At 38.8% G+C, this 19380-nt stretch overlaps 1 protein-coding gene across 2 annotated transcripts in view; it reads right to left on the reverse strand.

Moving 5' to 3' along the window:
* Window positions 1-19380, reverse strand: part of LOC306870653 (rho-related BTB domain-containing protein 2-like) — a 46275-nt gene that overhangs the window by 13191 nt on the left and 13704 nt on the right. The window contains exons 1-7 of one of the 2 annotated variants that reach the window (XM_079418046.1): window positions 17476-17882; window positions 8762-8963; window positions 7717-7820; window positions 4424-4609; window positions 3294-4095; window positions 2958-3177; window positions 1455-1573 (exon numbers count right to left, since the gene is read on the reverse strand). In XM_079418046.1, the coding sequence (XP_079274172.1) occupies window positions 1455-1573; window positions 2958-3177; window positions 3294-4095; window positions 4424-4609; window positions 7717-7820; window positions 8762-8963; window positions 17476-17504 (1662 nt within the window). In that variant the 5' untranslated portion in view covers window positions 17505-17882. Of the gene's footprint in view, window positions 1-1454; window positions 1574-2957; window positions 3178-3293; window positions 4096-4423; window positions 4610-7716; window positions 7821-8761; window positions 8964-17475; window positions 17883-19380 lie in introns of those variants that run through there. The other variant, XM_079418047.1, reaches the window with a different exon arrangement.

A 19380-nucleotide genomic window follows, 5' to 3' on the forward strand; every position in this document is an offset into this window, starting at 1 on the left:
ATCAATTGTTTTTTAGAATTGTCCGGACCTCGGCTGTTGGAGAGGGTTCATTACTGGACCTCAAGCCATTTTAGTTGAAGACCCCTGCTGTAAATGTTAACATGACGGTGCTGAGGAAGTCACTAGAGGAAGAGCACAGTCTAACAAACTTCCTGTCGCTATAAACTCAGCAATGCACCGAAACACACACAAAGATGTGAGCGTGTTTTGGTATGAGTGTGTGCATAATCTAAAGATATGGTATCATATATTAACTGCTGTGTTGCAAAAGCAACTCACATGACAATGAAATAAGCATAATACAGACTGAAAATAATTACCTGATCTAACTTGACCACAAAAATGTATTAATATATATTAAGTCTAACATGATGTAAAAACTAGACCAAATCCTAAATTTGGCCTACAACCTCAATCGCTGCAAATAAATCTTGCTAGACCCCTTCTAGTTTGTCCCTCTTGAATATGGGAGCGCAGACACAAAGCAGATATATCTCAGCATGTGCTCCTGCTGGCACAGGACCTCCTCTAAAGTCTCAGTATCAGTCTGCCTGAAGCAATCTCCTCAGAGGCCTGTTTAGTACTGCGGGGCTGTTAATTCATCCATATGGATGAGATGGTCCCCTGTCGCACCTCCATCAATGTGGGTCAGGCTGTCATAGAGGTGGCCTAGTTTTAACTACCTGTGCCACTTTTTTAGTGGGATCTGTCAGAGCTCCAGGGTAGGAAGGATCAAGGTGACTGAGACTAATCAGTACTTTGTGGTTCCATAAATAAGTTTAGGTGAAACTTTGAGAAATGTGTTGAGCCTAAATCAAACCCATATGACGTAGACCACTGATGTAAAAAATACTGGTACTTTGGTATCTAGTCAATGCTAAGAGAATAAGGGAAGTGGTGTGATGGTGACCCATACTCGGAATTTGTGCTCTGCATTTAACACATCCAAAGTGTACACACAGTAGTGAACACCTGGAGCAGTAGGCAGCCAATCCTGCGGCACCCGGGGAGCAGTTGGGGGTTCGGTGCCTTGCTCAAGGGTCTCATCTCAGTCGTGGTATTGAGGGTGGAGAGAGTGTTGGTTATTCACTCCCCCACCTACAATCCCTGCCGGACCTGAGACTTTAACCCACGGACCACGACCTGGTTTCAAGTCCAACTCTCTATCCATTAGGCCACAACTGCCCTAAACCAATAGAATAGAACCAATAGAAAAATGCTTGGTTTGAAAGTTGCCTTTATGCATACACTACACTATTGACAATGGACAGTTTTAGTCTGCAAATTTGTCTTATTGCAGAATTCGTTTTTTTCATCTGTCAATGCAGTAACACAAAATAGACTTTCACAAACTAAATATATACTGTGTGTGTGTATGTATATATTTATATATAGCATAGATAGTGCTATGCTCTTGCTTTAATGAAATAGGAATCACTAAAATCTCTGCTCACCTCCTCAATGTAACTTTCCATGAAGGATCCACGAAACATGGCTGCCATCCAATTACAGCTTGAGATGAGCAGTGGCTTGTGGGCTGGCAGATATCCGTCATCCAATCGAAACACCACATCTAAAACCAGGAGGAAAAGAGCACACATCTCGGCGTGTGTCACAGAGTCGAGGCTACAGAGGGGGAGACAGGTGGACGGACGAACACAGAGACAGACGAAGAGACAGATAGACACATAGACCAATAATAAATAGACAGATTGACAAGGCTAAGGATAAAAAGACAGAAAATGTGAAGGGAAGGCCAGACTGGGACCAAATTTATTTTAGCAGCCAATTCTTTAGAGACTGACACGGATGACTCCATGTGTTCATTGTGGCTCACTATAAAAAACAGATGATGTTGGACAGGTTGTTTAGCAGTATGCTGTGGGAATCAGGAGGGCATGATGGGAAAAAAGCACCTAATTCAATTCAATGCAAATTTCTACTCTAGGTGAGGAGCAAACAAATCTCTAATGATTCAGTTTATAAACTTCTGCATACCCATAGGGAATGTACAAGTATTCTATAGGCCACAATGGAGATGAAAAACGTTCTGGTTTTCAAACATGAGAGAAGCACCTTCATGGTTGGGTAATGAGATTATGACAATTGCAAATGATGCAATTAAATAAACAGGTGTAAGTGGAGAATAAAGGAGTGTTGAAAAAGGTTAATTATGACAAACATGCACACAACACACAAGACATGACAACAGAGAGTAAACGACACAGAAACCACAAAGCAGAAAAGCAAACACGTCCACAATATGCAAATATTCACTGACAGCAATGAAGGGATATTTTAAAGCACTCCACTGGGTATTTCCTTAAAAACAACAAAGAGACTGCATGAAGGAAAGGAAAAACAAATTGACTGTTCTAGAGTATGAACTATTCTATTTCAATTCCTCTGAATTCTGGAATTGAAAATAGAACTCATGAGACTCAAGTCAATGGTGTCACTACAAAAGCCTTTAGAATGTGACACACTGACAAGTAATGGAAATTAACTACCCAATTACACCAGAACTTCCTGAAGAATCTGCACTATACAAATTAGGCCAGTTAATTAAACAAAAATCAGTGAGAACTGTCCATTCATTTATCATTCCCTCAACAACAGCAGCTTTTAAGTTGCTTGTTAAAGGTTATTTTTGTTTGGAGAAAAGGCTTGATTCAGCTTCTCAGTGTAAAAGGATAGAACAGATAGCAGGGTAATTTATCAGGTTACGATAATTACAATTTGTCAGGACATTTGGGTCACATTTGGGTTTTCTTGTATATATTGTCTTCTGGCTGTTTAAAAAGTTTTTGTTTGACTCTTATCAAGTATGAATTTAATCTAACATCGACCATATTACAAGACAGATAGAATGATAGATATATCCTACAGTACATTAATGCTTCTTTGCATAGATATATATAATACATAATGTTTGACCCTGATTTCAGATTGCCTACCAGCAAAGGTGCCCTTGCTCAGGCACTCTTTGATGCGGTTGGCACGACGCACATGGAAGGCTTTGGTGATCTCTTGGTTCATGAAGCTCTCATGGTTCAGGACATTGGCCACCATCATACGCAGGTCGAAGACCTCCAGAAGCTCAGCGATGGTGGCCACCTGCATCAGATCCCCACGTGTCTCATCCAGGTGACCTGTATAAAGGTACTGCAGCACTGCCTGAAAAAGCAGAAAGAAGGAATAACAGATCATTTGACACTGTAAATTTTATAGATATATCGACTGAGAATCTTATTAAACATGCTATCGATTGTGTCACTTAAGTGTGTTCTTACCTGAAAAGGTCCTTTCTGAATAAGATCATCCATTGACACTACTGTCATGAGTCTCGGCCGACCTGTCACAGGGTCATCTACCATCTCCAAGTATACCCCCAAGAAACCACGCCCCCATCCCAAAAGAGCACAGCCTGCTCCCAGGGGTCCTATAGAGCGCTGGCCCCTGGCAGGCAGAGCATTATCGCTCTGTGAAGTCCTCAGTGAGCCTTGCTGCAACATGAGCAGCCTATTTGAACCCCTAGTGCCTCCTTCACCCTCCTTATCAATGTCCAGGCTCTTGGTACGCCCAGCCTGCTCTTTGGCTCCTCTTCGGCTTTGTTCCTCTTCCTCGCTCCCCTCTGAGCTCTCCTCACCCTCCTGCTCCATCCCTGCTACTCCAAGATCCATAGTGAATAGGTCATAGAACTTTGAGCAGGAAGTGGCCAGGTACACTTTATGGGCAAAGACACGAGTGGCCCCAGCTTGGAGGAGGAACAGGACGTCTGCACACAACGGTTGGCAGAAAAGAGAGTCCAGACCTTCTCCATCAATGGGAGGAGGATCAGGGATGCCCACCACAGGTCGTGGTGGTCTGGGAGGAAGAAAGGGGGCCTGGAGGAGGGGACGCTGAACCTTCTTTAGATGGGATTTCCAGAACTGAAGGTGGCGTCGAGAGATGAGTGCAGCACGGATAGCATTGTCAAACACATCCTTTACACCGAACTGAGCGACGATGCTTGTTTCATAGTATGGAATGCCAAGTTCCTTAGCGACCTCATGGCCTCGCTCTGGGGCAAGAATGTCTGTGGGTTTGATGGGTCTAAGAGGGGAGAGTTGAAAAAAAGTAAAGCATTATTAAAGTCAGACAGAATATATACACCACCATTCAAAATCTGGGGTCTGTAATCTTTTTTTAATGTAAAAAAAAGTATCTTATGCTCACCAAGGCTGCATAGATTTGATCAAAAACACCCATCTAACCCTACAAGCCATCAAAGGCATGTGCAGTAAATGCATAACTGACTACAAACGTAAAAACACAATAACAATACAATAACCCTCTCAAAACGGAAGACCCTGAAAACTTTTCATGCTGAAGTTTAATAACAGAATATGTGCTACGAGTGGGTGTAGGATGTGGTCCGTACTTGGCCAGAGGCCGGCGAGCCCTGTTAACAGCGTCCAGATCAGCATAGCGCAGGTCCAGCTGGCAGCCCACCAGGATGATCGGGGTGCGGGGGCAGAAGTGCTTAATCTCAGGGAACCACATGGTGCGAACATGGCGCAGGGAGTTCGGATTGGCCAAAGAGAAGCACAGCACTACCACATCTGATCTAAACACACAAAGGAGAAAGAAATTGGTTTATTTTAAGAGAATACGTCCGAAGAAATCATGTAATAGGCAGGAAATTGGCAAACCCTGGACACTAATCATCCTTCACAGAGTGGACAGTGAATCACTGTTTTTGGAATAAAAACTGTGAAATGCAACCAATAATCATAATCAGTCTTTTGTGAAATGAAAACCGTGGTAGGACCATTTTCCCAGAGGCATGAACAAACTTCATAAAGAAACAGTGAGTGAGCGATCAGCCAAATAGAGTAATGATTGTTAGATTGTTTGAGTATTAATGCATGTGTGCTCTTAGTGAATGTGTGAGCACACAAGGTGTTGTGCAAATCATTAAAGCGGCTCGTCTGACTCAATAACCAGCACTGGTCTAATAATAGCGAGTTGTATGTCATATTTCACAGCTGCACTCACAAGCTCATCATGTGAAACCAGCATACACAAGAATGACTAATGGAGCACCGCACTGTTGTTGAAATGTAAACTGACTTGGTCTAGCAGATTTGATCACAGTTATGCATTTACACTGGAAAATGCTCATGTGCATGTTTATAGATATAATATGACAGCCAATGTTTCTCAGACAACATTTCTAAGATATTTTCTAATGTTATAGTCTTTCTAGAAAATACTTATTGATAACATGAAGTGAAAATCTAGAGGGACTTTCTCAAAAAAAGTTGTTTTATTATTGGAAAACACCTCATGTGCGATGATTAAACAAAGGAATTTCCTGAAAACATAAAATTACCGAAGTGGACAATTATAACGTTTACCTCCTTTGGAAATACTTTTCCTTGCATGGTAATGTTGACATTGCAATGGAATTGCTCATATTTGCCCATTCCCATGTTTTTGTTGTTAAAAAAAACAGTCTCACTCAAAAAGTGATTCCAATGATATTGGTCCTCTAGTTGTAATGTGGACTCTGCAATTCTTAGAACCATTTTTTAGAACCATTTTTTAAAACAATATCTTTATTGTTGTAGTCATCATGCTTAATGTGAATGGGCCTTAAGTCTCTTTACTAAACTAAGACACACTAAAGTATACGTGCAAATAAACCTACAGTCTCCAGGGGTCAAAGTCGACATCCCAGTGTCTGTGCTTCTGTTGGTGTGTGTATGTGGGAATGGGAATGTTTGCAAGAATATGTGGAAATGGGTCAGAGATAAGGCAAATAAAAAACTAAACGCAGACTAACAAATCTACAGATCTATCCAAAACCATTCACCACCCCTCAGAGATTAATAACCATGTGTGCTGTAAAAGCGAGTGTTGAGAGTCATAAAGGACTGTGTTATGTAATCAATGCGTGTGGTGTTCTGTAGAGCATATCTAAGTTCAAACTCCTGACTGTGTGTCTGCTTGACTACTCTGTAAACACTATCTTGATCACAGACATGTATTTAAATATATAAATAAACTTAAACATTCTGATAACAACAAAGAAGACAAAAACCATAGTACATTGATGGTATAACCCAGTAAATTAACATTTACCAATCTGTTCAAAATGAATTTTTTGTATATATGCATGTTTGAGGCATATATTTATGTATAAATATGTGTTAGCCTCTAGAGCAGGGCTTCCCCGCTGAGTCATGGTTCCTCCAGAGATTTCTAAATAAGTTTGGATCCTTTCACTTGCATTTCACAATGTGTTTAGTCAATTCCTGTTCACAAATAATTAATGGACTCAGCTAGGCTTTGATAAACATTTTCAAGAAATGTTAAATGTGTCTGTGTGGGTGTGCTTAAGTAATAGACACCAGGGGTGAAGGTCACCTGATTTTGTGTTTCCATAACAGGGCACCACCATTAATAGTGCTTTATCAGCTGACTACATCTGCCTCAGTACTGCACACACACATTGGACGTGTCTGATCTCACAGACACACATCCTGTGGATTCATTCACACAGGTTTCTGTCTTCCGCTCTCTTTCTCTCTGTCTGCCACACAAGTACATACTACAAACACACCACATTCACAACACTATTAAATTGTTAAATTATTGGATGAATTATATAATCAAAACCTTTTCGTCTACCAAGTATACTGCAGTTCAAAATGTTGGGGTCAGTAAGATTTTTTTTTAAATAAATGCATACTTTTATTCAGCAAGGATGCAGTAAATTGATCAAAAGTGACAGTAAAGACATTTATAATGTCAGAAACGATTTCTATTTCAAATAAGTGCTGTGCTTTTAAACTGTTTATTCATCAAAAGTTCATCATACCACAAATATATAAAACAGCACAACTGTTTTCAACAACGATGATGATAAAAAATCTTTCTCAAGCATTTCTGAAAGATCATGTGAATGGAGTAATGGCTGCTTTTTTCAAAAACATTTGAAAAATCTCACTGACCGCAAACCTTTAAATGGTAGTTTATCTGATGTGTGGGTACTTTGTGTGGCCAAAGATCTGAGCTGGTAACAAAAAATGCCACAGGTTAAATCCAGTTTGTTTGCTCAGGACACAAATTTGTGTTTACTGAAAAACATGCATATGATTGAGAAAATGTATATGAGGGAAACTGATCTCATATAGCACATCTGCTAAAATTATTTAAAAATTACTCTATTTGCATCAGTTGTACCATAATTTGTTTGCAGATGCCATGTTTGATATGTGTATTTAATGCAATGAGATTCCTATATTTTAAGTGTGACTTAGATGTCCAAATACTTCTGGGAGGCACTGTAAGAATTTAGGAACTCATTCTCTGACCCCATCTCCCTTTTTGGCTCAGCTGCTACAGTGATCTGCTGCACTGCCCTGAGCCAAAGCACCACTGCTGATCCTCTGATCCTCCGCTGCCCTGCGCTGTGCTGAGAATAAGAGCCTCCACGCAGTGCTCTTGGCTAGGCTTACAACACATTACCTTCCCAGCTGGGAGGATTATGGCAATAACCAAACCTTGGCAGGGCAACACATACCACAGCCAAGAGTGGAGAGACACCAGAACAAAAAAAAAAATGGAAGATTGATCTGAGGAACTATATTGTGGGACATCAAGTGTTTGTGTGGCATGGCACTGGGCACTATGAGTTCAAATCCAGCTCCATATTGTGTAACTGACCTGCCATAAGCGAAGCGTCTGTCTTTGTGATGATCTCCAAATGTGTCCCACAACCTGAGGGACACACTGACCTCATCCACCACGTCTCGTGACCTCTCCAGCACCTAGAAAAAACACTTTTGTTTAACTGTTTAATTGTTTCAGTACATCAATGCAAACACATTACATTCATAATACTGTGCAATGTAATACTAAGTAAACTAAATTTTACATACAATTCTTATTTTAAATATTTTATTAGTATATATTATTTAATATGCGTTTTAATGAGTTTAATATGTATAATTGCGCACAACACTTACAAATGGATATACAAATAAATTATATATCTCACAAAATGTGTTACTGTATATATACACTGCTGTTAAAAGTTTGGGATCAGTAAAACTTTGGATTATTTCTTTCAGCATCCTTGCTGAAAGAAGTGATTAATTTCTTCTAAAAAAAAATAAAAAAATAACTGACCCCAAACATTTAAACAGTAGTGTATGTTATTATTATGTAAAATAAATGCTGTTCTTTTTTTACTTTTTATTCATCAAGGAATTCTGAAAAAAAAGGAATCACAGGTTCCAAAAAAATATTAAGCAGTAAAAACGGATTCTAACATTGATCATAATTCAGCATATTAGAATGATTTCTGAAGGACCATGTGACACTGAAGACTGGAGTAATGATGCTGAAAATTCAGCTTTGCATCACAGGAATAAATCATGTTTTAAAGTATATTAAAATAGTAAACCATTATTTTATTTATTTCATAAAATTACTGTTTTTCTATGTGTGTAAATAAATGTGTGTGTGTATATTTATTTATTTTTTACAATATATATTTCTCCCCTCTTTTTTTTTTACTATTTTATATAAACTAAAGTATATAAATACACTCGTTAAACAGCTTGTACTGTGATGTTTATATGTACTTTTCTATTTGACTGTAACTTTTCCACTACAATGTCAGACTTCCGGCAAATGAGATGTACAGTATTTATGTCAACACTCAGTGCTCATCAACATATACACAATATGCCAAAGGTCTGCCCACCTCCTGGCACACACGGTATTGGTCGATGGCCCAGACAGTTGGCACGTGGGTGGCAAGCAGCTGGTACTGAGTAAGGGTGGCATTGCAGGCACGGGCACAGATCAGTCGGGTCTTGCCCACCGCGTTATCACCCACCACCACACACTTTATGGTCTCCACATTAGGTCGCTCATAATCTGTGTCTATATCCATGGAGAGGGCCCTGAAAGACAGAAGGAGAGAGATCATTTCAGTGATGATAATCATCGAATTAATGAAAAACCTGACAAAATTTACTTTCTTAATAGATTTACATTTATGTTTAACTTATAAATGAATCAAAAATAAAAATAACAAGAGTTAAAAACATTCAATTCGGTCAATTCACTGTGGTGACTCAAATCAACATCCACAATAACGAATGGCGTCATCAATACTGACTACTCATTCACCAAATGTTCAAAGTTTAAAGAAAAATCTGGGTCAGGTGCTATTTCTGTCTGAGGAAGGAATAACAAAGACAGCCAACACAGTTCTGCACTTGGCTGTACAGCGTTTCAAAGTGTTCGAGTTTCAAAGTCAATGTGAACAAGTGCATCTAGCGCATTTATTTTTTTTTTTTTAAGTCATAGAGAAGAATCCACCTGAAGCTAACTGAGGTCCATGTTGATGAGAGAACATCTAAACCAGACAGCATTAATACGCATGCTTTCCCCAGGATACTGAAACAAACCACATTAACATAAACACTCGCATAAACACTAACTTAAATCTCCTAAGTATCAAGACTGCAGCTCTCTGCAGAGAAAAGACGACGCTGCTGAGGGATGCAGCTGAAACAAACCAATAGGAGATCTGCGTGCCAACACATATGACTGTAACTTAATATCCATGACAACTAGCAAGCTCTCTTTTAGGTTCAAACAAAAGCAAGCAATGTGAGATTGCTTTTTTCCCTAAAACAATGACAGATTTTTGTTTCGTAATGAATGTAGACATTTGTTCTACAAGCTGAACTGCGTTGCTTCAGAGAGTCACATAAATTTGAGCATGTGCATATAGCTGTGAAAACAAGAATCAATATTAACACACCATATGAAATTAAATACAAATGAATTTGGGAACCGTAACTCCTCTGTGGCTTTAAAAAGTGGCTTGAATTACCCTTGGTAAGTGCACTAAAAGTGTACTGAGCCACACAAATCAATTAGTTTTCCTGGAAACAATAAAGAATTTCCTTGAATAAACACACAGGCAAAACCCTTGGCCAACTAAGAGCAGTGCATTCTTTTGATACAGCTAAAGTGATACAGCTATCTACATTACAAGCCGCCCTGAGCTCCGCTGTCCAAGTCAGCTAACGTTCCATAAAAAGAGCCCATGAAAGATTAATGCAGCCACTGTTTATTGTTCCACTGACAAAGACGTCAGAGTTCTGGCCTCCAATGACATACTGAGATCTAAAAAATTATTCTCATTCTTTCAATTCATTCTGAGTAGCAAGGAGCCAATTCTGACCAAGATTAGCAAACTCAAAAATGGCCCGTAATAGGTCAAGAGACGTTATATCTAGAGCAGCGGTGCTCAGTTAATTCCTCATGAGGGGAATGTTACAGCCAGTTTTGAGGTTTTGGATCAGTGAAGGAGGTTTCAGAGCTCTGGAGGACGCTTCTTTCACAGGTTACATAACAATGGTGGCACAACAGGCTGATGAAGCAGAGCTGTAAATGTTACTACATCTTTGTGTTACCTAACAGTAATCTTTATATCTGTTCTGTGAGAGTCATCAACATTTATAGAGGATGTTATAAAGGTGAAGATTATTATGACTGCATATTAAAAATGAAAAAAAAAGAATAAAAACAAATTAACGGGGAGACCTTAACCTAATTTTCAAAGAAACAGACTTCAGCATGTTTTCTCACTGTGCAAAAAGTAGGGTGGTGGATACAGAGGTGAGAGCGCAGGCTTGTGCACTCAACCACAATGTTTCCACTATTTAACTCTATTTGAATATGTTTAAAAAAAGCTACATTATCAACTTCTATACATGTAGGAAATTACATTCAAGGGATAGTTCACTGAAAAAAGACAATTCTGTCATCATTTACTCATCGTCATGTCATTTTGAAACTCTGAATCTTTGATTTTTATAATTTTATAACAGTATCATTTACAAGGTTGGGGTCAGTCAGATTTTTAAAAATATTTTTTTTTTACTTTTACACCGAATTAGCATATTATAATGATTTCTCAAGGATCACGTGACACTGAAGAGTGGATTAATTCAGCTTTGCATCACAGGAATAAATTACATTTGAAAATACATTTATTATTTTAATTATCCTAAACTGTAAAAATCAAGTAAATGCAGCTTTGGTCAGTAAAAGAACAGTAGTGTAATATAACTGGTATTCATGAAACGAAAAAACACAAAAGAAAGAAATTCTTAAAGGATGAGGGTGATTAAATAACGAAAGAATTTACATTTAAGGAACACTTGGTGAGAATGTCTACAAACTGAGTATACAGTTTCCTTTTGTAACACACACAAACACAACAAACAAATGTGTATAATAAAAGCAATGATACCAGAGACATGGTGTCTCATGAAGCTTTTAGCAGAGTCAGTTGAGTGAGTCAGTGTTTTGTCATGGGGAATGAGATGAGCAGTGTGCCACACTAACGCTTGTTTTAGTGACAGGCAGTGATAGAAACAGTGGGAGGTAAGGTCTGAGAATGAGCGAGAGGGAAAGAAAGAGAGATGAGACGCGTGGCAGACGCCCACTCCATTCACAAACACTGTACGGCCCACACAACAGTTCGTCTGCTTGTATTCAGTCCTGCCAGCCTCAGTGAGTGTGTGTATCTGAATATGTAGATAGATAGAGAGAAGAATATCATAGCAAGTGGACCAACTACTACCCACAAGCAAATATGACAGTTAACGAACAATAAACTGGTTTGATGGGTTATAATAACTTATTATAGTGCTCTCAAGCTTTCTTTCTCCACATATATCTTGCGGCAACCACTAAAACTGAAGTATGGATTCAAACTAAATATTTTGAGGATCTCCTCAAGGGATCAATCTCAAACAAAACTATTTTTCAGGACGTTTGACTGTCCTTTCCCTCTCTGTATACATCTGTCTTTCTAGACAGCTGGGCAACAGAGACTTGCTCACCCCTCCTGCACTGCATGTGTGTGTGTGTGTGTGTTACATAACAGTTCCAGTGGCAAAAGCTGCTCTCTCTGCTGTCACATAACAGAACTCATGACTAACCCTTGCTCTTAGAGAGCACCTGGAAACCCTTTTATTAAAACACTGAAAAAAAGAAAACATCCAAATATACAAACTAAATCAACCTTAGCCATATAAACATACACACGGGATGTTAACCCCCTGCCTGTCATAGTGACCTAATTTCCAATGCTTCATGCCAAGCTTTTTGCCCTGAGCATGTCTGCATGGGTGTTTATAAAGGCATATTTATAAGCATTTATAGAGAGGACGTGTAAAGACAGGCTCTGCCATGAGCGTAGATGACTTATGTAACGTGGTGGTCTCCTGCCTGCCATTAAACAAGATAAAGTAGAGCAGCGTTTTGCTGCGCACCAGATTTGACACAGTAGTTCCAAATAGCCAACCATTCCAAAATACTGTCCTCTGGCAAACACGGAGCTAACCAATGCACCACCACAGTGTAGCACCTTGGAGTGTCTTACACCACATGCCTCTGAACTGCAAAGAGTCAGTATCTCTTAGTGGATCGATTGCATTTTATAGCTGGGCCGCAAAGTCGTTCAGAGTGTTGAGTCCTCCAGAGAATGAGTTAGATCTTTCTCCTTAATGCCATCAGTCACTGGGGAGTAACAGAGGAATTAACCACTGAAACACTGGGTTTAACCAGCATGTCTGATGGCGGTTTCAGTGAAAAACATTAAGGGTGTTTTATTTACTTCGCATGCAGTGGTCACAAAAAGCGACCACTGCATGCTTAAGTCACATTTAATGTATGAATGTCTTTGCATTTTATAACAAAATAACCAACCAAGCAGATATTATTTAAAAGAAATATACCACATATACAATTTTTATAGCACAACATTAGACAGAAACAAGTTTGTTAGGTTTTAAATGATAAAGTGCACTTGGAAAACTTGTATATTTGTGTCAGGCATTCATTATTACAATATGTCACCCATTCAAATCAGAAACATGACACAGAAGTAGCCTAAACAAAACAAAACAAAAAAAGGTTTATATTATGGACAATAAATCCAAATAACTACATTCAAAATGATGAAAATTATTCATTTGTATATATGTTGTGTCAAAACTAAATGTTTGTGTTATATAAAGCAAACTGTGAAAATCAAGTGATTAACTTTACACTTGTTATTTCGTACATCGCACCTTTAAACTGATTGAAAAACAGCATGTCAAATTAAAAATAACTTGCATAATCTTTCATTATAAATCATTACAGGCTTTTTGCTCACTGATCCCTATATATACAGTAGTTTTATAGATATATAATATTAATTATACTTTCAGAGTTGTGATACTTCCAAGTCCACCTGAACTTGGGGCACACTGAACTACACCTGTGATACTCTGCTTGGACATCTGGGTTAACTTGAGGAGAATTTACTTCATAAATGCATTAAAAATCCACTTTGAGACCAAGCATGGCTCAGAAAAAAAAAATATATATATATTTTTTTGCACATGCCACATGGTTTGATATTTAGTTATCTAATATTTTGTTATATTAGTGTGAATTATATGTCCAAAAGTGTCAAAAAAAAACTTTTGGGAGAAATATATGCCATCTGTTGGTATTTTCCTGTGATCCTTGAACTGATTGCAACTGCAGTCTACTCACACTCATGCTGTTCATGCTATACGGTTATGTCAGCAAGAACAACAATTTACTGTAATTACACAGCGAGACGTGCAAAAGTCAAGATGATTCATAACAAAGTGACCCACAAATGAAGTCTTAAGCAAGAGTTGAACTATTTAGCACAGTGGCCCACATGGACTACAGCGTCATGAGTCCTATGGACCTAAGCTGTCATGTGCACTATAAATGTAGCTGTACCTTTACCCTTGAGAGCAAACTCAGCAATGAGAGACTCATTAAAATCAGCCATGGAAAAAGCAAAGGCTTCAGCTCTCAATGGACCAGCTAAAGTGAATGTTTTCAAACAGTGCTGATAGTGGTGGCTTATCTGAGATCACTTTAGCTATGGATTATTGCTTAGCATTTGTATTTGTATTATGCTTATCAACACATGTCACTCTGATCAAATATTGTCAGATAAGTTAAGCATACGAAAAAAGCTGGTTACAAGTTGTAATATAGTCACAAGCAAATGAGAAAGCACACTACAATTGTGTTATCAAGTACTGAACAGCATAACAGAGCAGCATTTTCACTGCAGTATGTAATGAGTGTGTAGCAGCAGCAGTTGATTGCTGACAAGTAATGTTTGAACAAATAACAGTCACATCATAAAATAATGATTTGCTGAATCAGCAAACGACAAAAACCCTTCACTTTATCCCTTGATTATAATGGGCAAAGAGTCAGTAAGATCTCACAATAGCATTAGCGGGATAGCTTGGCTCATGCCTACAAAGAAACAAACCATAAAAACATGTACCATGGTGGTATTTCGGAGAATTCAAATGCTCAAGATATTTCCTGCGATTAGATCAGGTGTAAAGGCATTGTGTTAAACGTGTAGGGGTAGCCATTGACAAACTCCCATTCATACGTTGACGAAGCACTAATTCAACACCCATGCAGAATGAGCTTCATTGAGAAATATAAATCAGTAGTGAATTCTCTCAGTAAGAGGATTTCTCGCTTTAAGATGAAACGGACTGCCAGTGAATGAAATGTGAGTTCATATAATACAGAGAGAAAAAGATGCAAGACAAGGTGAGCCAAGCCCATGCTCACCACCGAATCAGAGTGTGCAGTGGGAATGATATCATACACACAGAGAAAAAAATAAAATAAAAAAAACGATACTATGAAGTCTGAGAGGAAGCATAGCAATGAACTGGCCAAAGCAAAGAGGTGGCGAGTTTCAGCAACCGCAACGTGATACAAAGACACGCTTCCTATGGCAAGCCATTTTATCATTTATTCCTTAAGACCAGCATCTATTGTTATGTTATTAGTACTTAATCCACGAGTGACTAATGTTTTTCAGTTGTATTAGAAACTATTCATTATACACTAATAATCATCCCAACATTGCAGGAGACGCAATAATACGCATGTTTAGAAAGCCATATAAAATGAATGGAAGTTCAACTTTAAAAAAACGTCTTGAAACTTTATGGTGGTTTTTCCCCATCCCACTTCATCTCATGTTTATAAATGAAAAAAAAGCGATTGATTTTTGATCCTTTGTATTAAACTGTACATTCATACATTATGCTGTTTTGTTTTTAATTGTTTAAGCAACTTTACAACAAATTATATTTGGTTTATAAACATTATTTTAAACATTCTGCACTTTTTTCGAAGATGGGCATGTTATTTTATTACTTTGAATAAATGTTCAGTAAAATTTAGCTTGATGCGCCCTCTCGTAGCCTCAGGAGAGAAGTCAAAAGCTTTTGCCTCCTAAGGCCCTGTTTACACTTGGTATTAAGATGAGTTTTGGTCGATTGGATCACAAGTTGACAATGGAGACACATACACGTTTACACCTGGCATTTTAATCTCTCTCTTCTGTCCACTTTTGGCCACTTCTGACCAGATCCCGTCAAATCACGAGTGGGAGGGCTAAAGTTATCTCACACTAATATTACGTCTGCTAGTACTTATTGTTGTTGTTTGTTTTTCGTGTTATCAGAAAATAATACTAAATCCCATCTGATAAATGCGCATCGTTTTATGTCTCGCAATGATTACACATGTATTAGATCAGTAGGCGGAGAGTAGTCGGTCTTTTGTGGCTGCTCCAACGCATTCGACCACATCAGCATCTACACTAGAGGGTGACACGGGAGTGGATTTTCAAACCTCTCCCGTCCCACTCCCGCAAAAAAAAAAATCTCGTCCCATCCCAATCCCATGAAAAACCTGGGGGAAAATCCCCTCCGGTTCCACTCCCGGGAAGAATGACTCCCATTCCCTCCCACTCCCATGTTGTTGTTTTTTGTTTGGCTGAAATCTGTCAGTTAAAGTAAAAATATAGCACAGATCACAGCGTGCCCACCTTGAATAAAAACCCAAAATTTTGTTTTTTGTTATATTGAACTGAAAGCCAGCTTTGCACATTGTGCATCGCACACATTAATTTTCATGTAAATCATCCATACGTTTTATATTAGAATTTTTTTTTTCATTTGAAAGTAGACATTTCTCTCTATAGACATAGTTTTCAAAGACGGAGTTTCAAAGTTCCTCGCTCAAGTTCACAGAGACCTAAAGCACATCCTGTTTGCTTTAAAGTGCAACGTTTCATTGTTATTCTAAGTGCACACAAATAAACGTAGAGTCTTTAAAGATTCGAAAGATGTATTAGGCTGTATGACCAAAACTTACGGAGATTTTAAGAGCAAGTGAGCTCACCGGCGCCTGTCCTGCAGCGAGCGAGCTATTCATCTTCATTCGGATGTCCTGTCCGAGTGTATTACCAGTTACCACACAGACCAGCCGTTAACAATCTGTCTGTCACAGACTGCGTTATTCACTTAACCAGCCACACCAAAGCAAACAGGAGGAGAGCATAAAGAGACAGGGCAACTAGAAATGAGTTCAGAATTAAAATATACAGTTTATTTATATAAAAGGTATATTTGTGTATAAAGTTGGGTATCATTACTATTCCCAGTCCCGCCCACTCCCGCTGACATTTTTTCCTGTCCCGTTCCAATCACGTGATTCGTAGCAATTTTGTTTCCAATCCCGCGGGATTCCCGTAACCCGTGTTTTCGACTACTTCTGGGAGTGGTCGAAAGTGGACGAGCTCAAAACGTTTCACACCCCGTTTACACCTGTATTTAGCGTTGTCCACTTGTGATCCGATCGACCAAAACGCATCTTACACTTGGCATCACCAAGTGTAAACAGGGCCTAACTGAAATGATGCCTTTTAATTTCGAATATAATTTTGAATATTGTTATTAAGTACAAAATTCGAATTTAGTTTCTGAGCCATTTTGACAACCCTACTGGGATGCATTATAATTGTTGCTGGTAACACTTGAAATCTTTTATGAAGTGTTTTTATTGAACTACAACAATACTGTAGCTCATTCTATCAGCAACTGTGATTAATAAAATACCGAGATGGATATAATAAACAAGGTGGGTACATAGTAAAAACATAACTAGTAAGAAGTGAATAGTTGATACAGATTAACCACACCGTGAAATTAGTTACTAGCAACAAAGTAACATTTACTTGTCACTGTGGGATAGTGACTAGCAGAAAAGGCTTAATGCTTGACTAACTGTGGTGACTAACTGAACTGATACTAGTATCAAATGAATTATTAGAATGAATACATGTTAGCCCGGCTTGCCATACATTTCCAACATCAAGCGCTTAGGATGGGCGGTGGTTGTGACTGTGTGTTTTTACAAGTCGTTTTTGATGCAGTGCTGAGTGTAAGAACGCAACAGTAATTGAGAATCCGCAGACAAATGCTGCACGATTGTCGCGTGGTGAAACAAAGTGCAATTTCTCCACCCTACCTTCCGACGCTTCCAGAATTGACCCACATGCCAGTCCGCGCGTGGTTCCCTCCTGGCTCCCGTTAAACCGGGTGCAGGAGATCAAATAAAACCGTTAAATGACTGAGACGTCACTGGAAAACTCGCGACTGTTTTGTGTTCAACTCGCTGGCGTGTCACGGCAGCATCTTCACACTCTCGCCTTCCCTGCAGAGCTGAAAGAGATCCCCTGAAACAAGTTTGCAGAATGCAGTGAAGAACCTCAACCGTTAAGTGTGCTACATCTATCCCTCGCTCTCTCAACGATACCTCTTTTTCCTGAAATTACTGACATTTATAGGTAAGCTCTCATTTTGGGACGTTCGTTGGGGTGTTATTGTTTCTACAGCTGATTTCGACAATGACACGCCTCTACTCGTGCGTCATGTAAACTCAACTCACCCCGAATCCGTGTAACTGTGACTGGCAGCCGATGGCCCCGCCCCGTCTGGAACACTCGGCCCGTTAACCTACAATCTCCCAGTCATTTAGACTCAGACGCGCTCTGACAGGCGGAGCGGTTACAAAACGTTTTCTACGGCAGAACACATTGTAGTTGTGTTTGAAAAACTACTGTCATCCACTGAATCACTGGTTCGGATATTCAACAGATGCTTACATTATTTTATTACGAAAGCACGCGAAACAAGGTTTCAGTCACATGTAGCTATAGTACATTTGCGCGTCACTATAATGCACTGACAGATGACAGACCGGTGCACTGCAGTGTTCAGTTGTACACTCTTATTTTTCGTAAATTATAAAATTGTAAATCCACGATGCCATTAAATTCACAATTAAATTTCCACATAAGAGTGACAGCTGCACAATAAATGTAAAATAAGAATGATGTGCAGTGCTTTCATCGAACAGACAGCATCTCTTTTTCAACTAAAAAAATCTAGATGGGCACTAAGCATAGGTGTGTGTGCGTCCTTTAGGGGGTCTTACATTTATTTGAAATAAATGGACATTATAATAGCCTATTAAAATCTGCAAGTGTTAAATCTGCTATAAAAATATAAGCGCAATAGCCTATAATGTGTGACATTTCTTACACTGGTGTAAAATACTGAGCTCACACTGTGAATTTACTTTTTTTTTCTTGCCTGCAGCGTCCAGGCAAACATTTAAGACCTCAACAATTGTTAGAGGATCTAAAACTTTTGTATTGGCAAATTCTGTGGGACTGTTTGATATTTGATTACTCTCCAGATATATTTATCCATGTTATGTTTAACATCATGTTAAGCAGTTACTAATAAAAAAGTTACACATAATAAAAACAAGCTTAGCTTATGTTTTATTATTATTTTATCATAAGCACAAGAACACAAATTATTGTTTGGCTTGAAAAATAAACTTTTATCATTTTATGGTGTATAGTGTATCTCACTGATATATTTGTCCCTGTAATATTCTAAAACTGACACAGCAAGTAATAAACACTGACCTCTAGTGATTTCTACTGGTATAAAACACAACACAGACCTTTAGAAATTGCTGAGAAAGATATAGAGAAAAGATCACCCAACCGCATAGTGTTACCGTTTTTATAGTATTCAAATTTGGACTATATTCACTGAAACAATGAGCACTTAAAAAAAAAAAAAACCTCTCACTTCCAGACTGCAGATGAGGTCGGACCATGATGTCATTGCACAAAGTCTTTCAGTGATGTCAGTCACAGATTTTAGTGAAGCACACACAGACCCTGTTCCCACACTTCAGTCAATGCAGCCCTTTCTGCCATCCATCTCAGACCCAGCTGGACTCTAGCAGGCATGCCAGTGCCAGTGCAGCAGCGAGCCCTGAGAAAGTGATGCCCCTTTGGCCCCTCTGGAGGCTCCGGAATGAGAGCGAAAGATGGAGAATCGAGAGACGTGC

Source organism: Barbus barbus (assembly GCF_936440315.1).
Source record: "Barbus barbus genome assembly, chromosome: 6".
NCBI classification, from domain to species: Eukaryota; Metazoa; Chordata; class Actinopteri; order Cypriniformes; family Cyprinidae; genus Barbus; species Barbus barbus.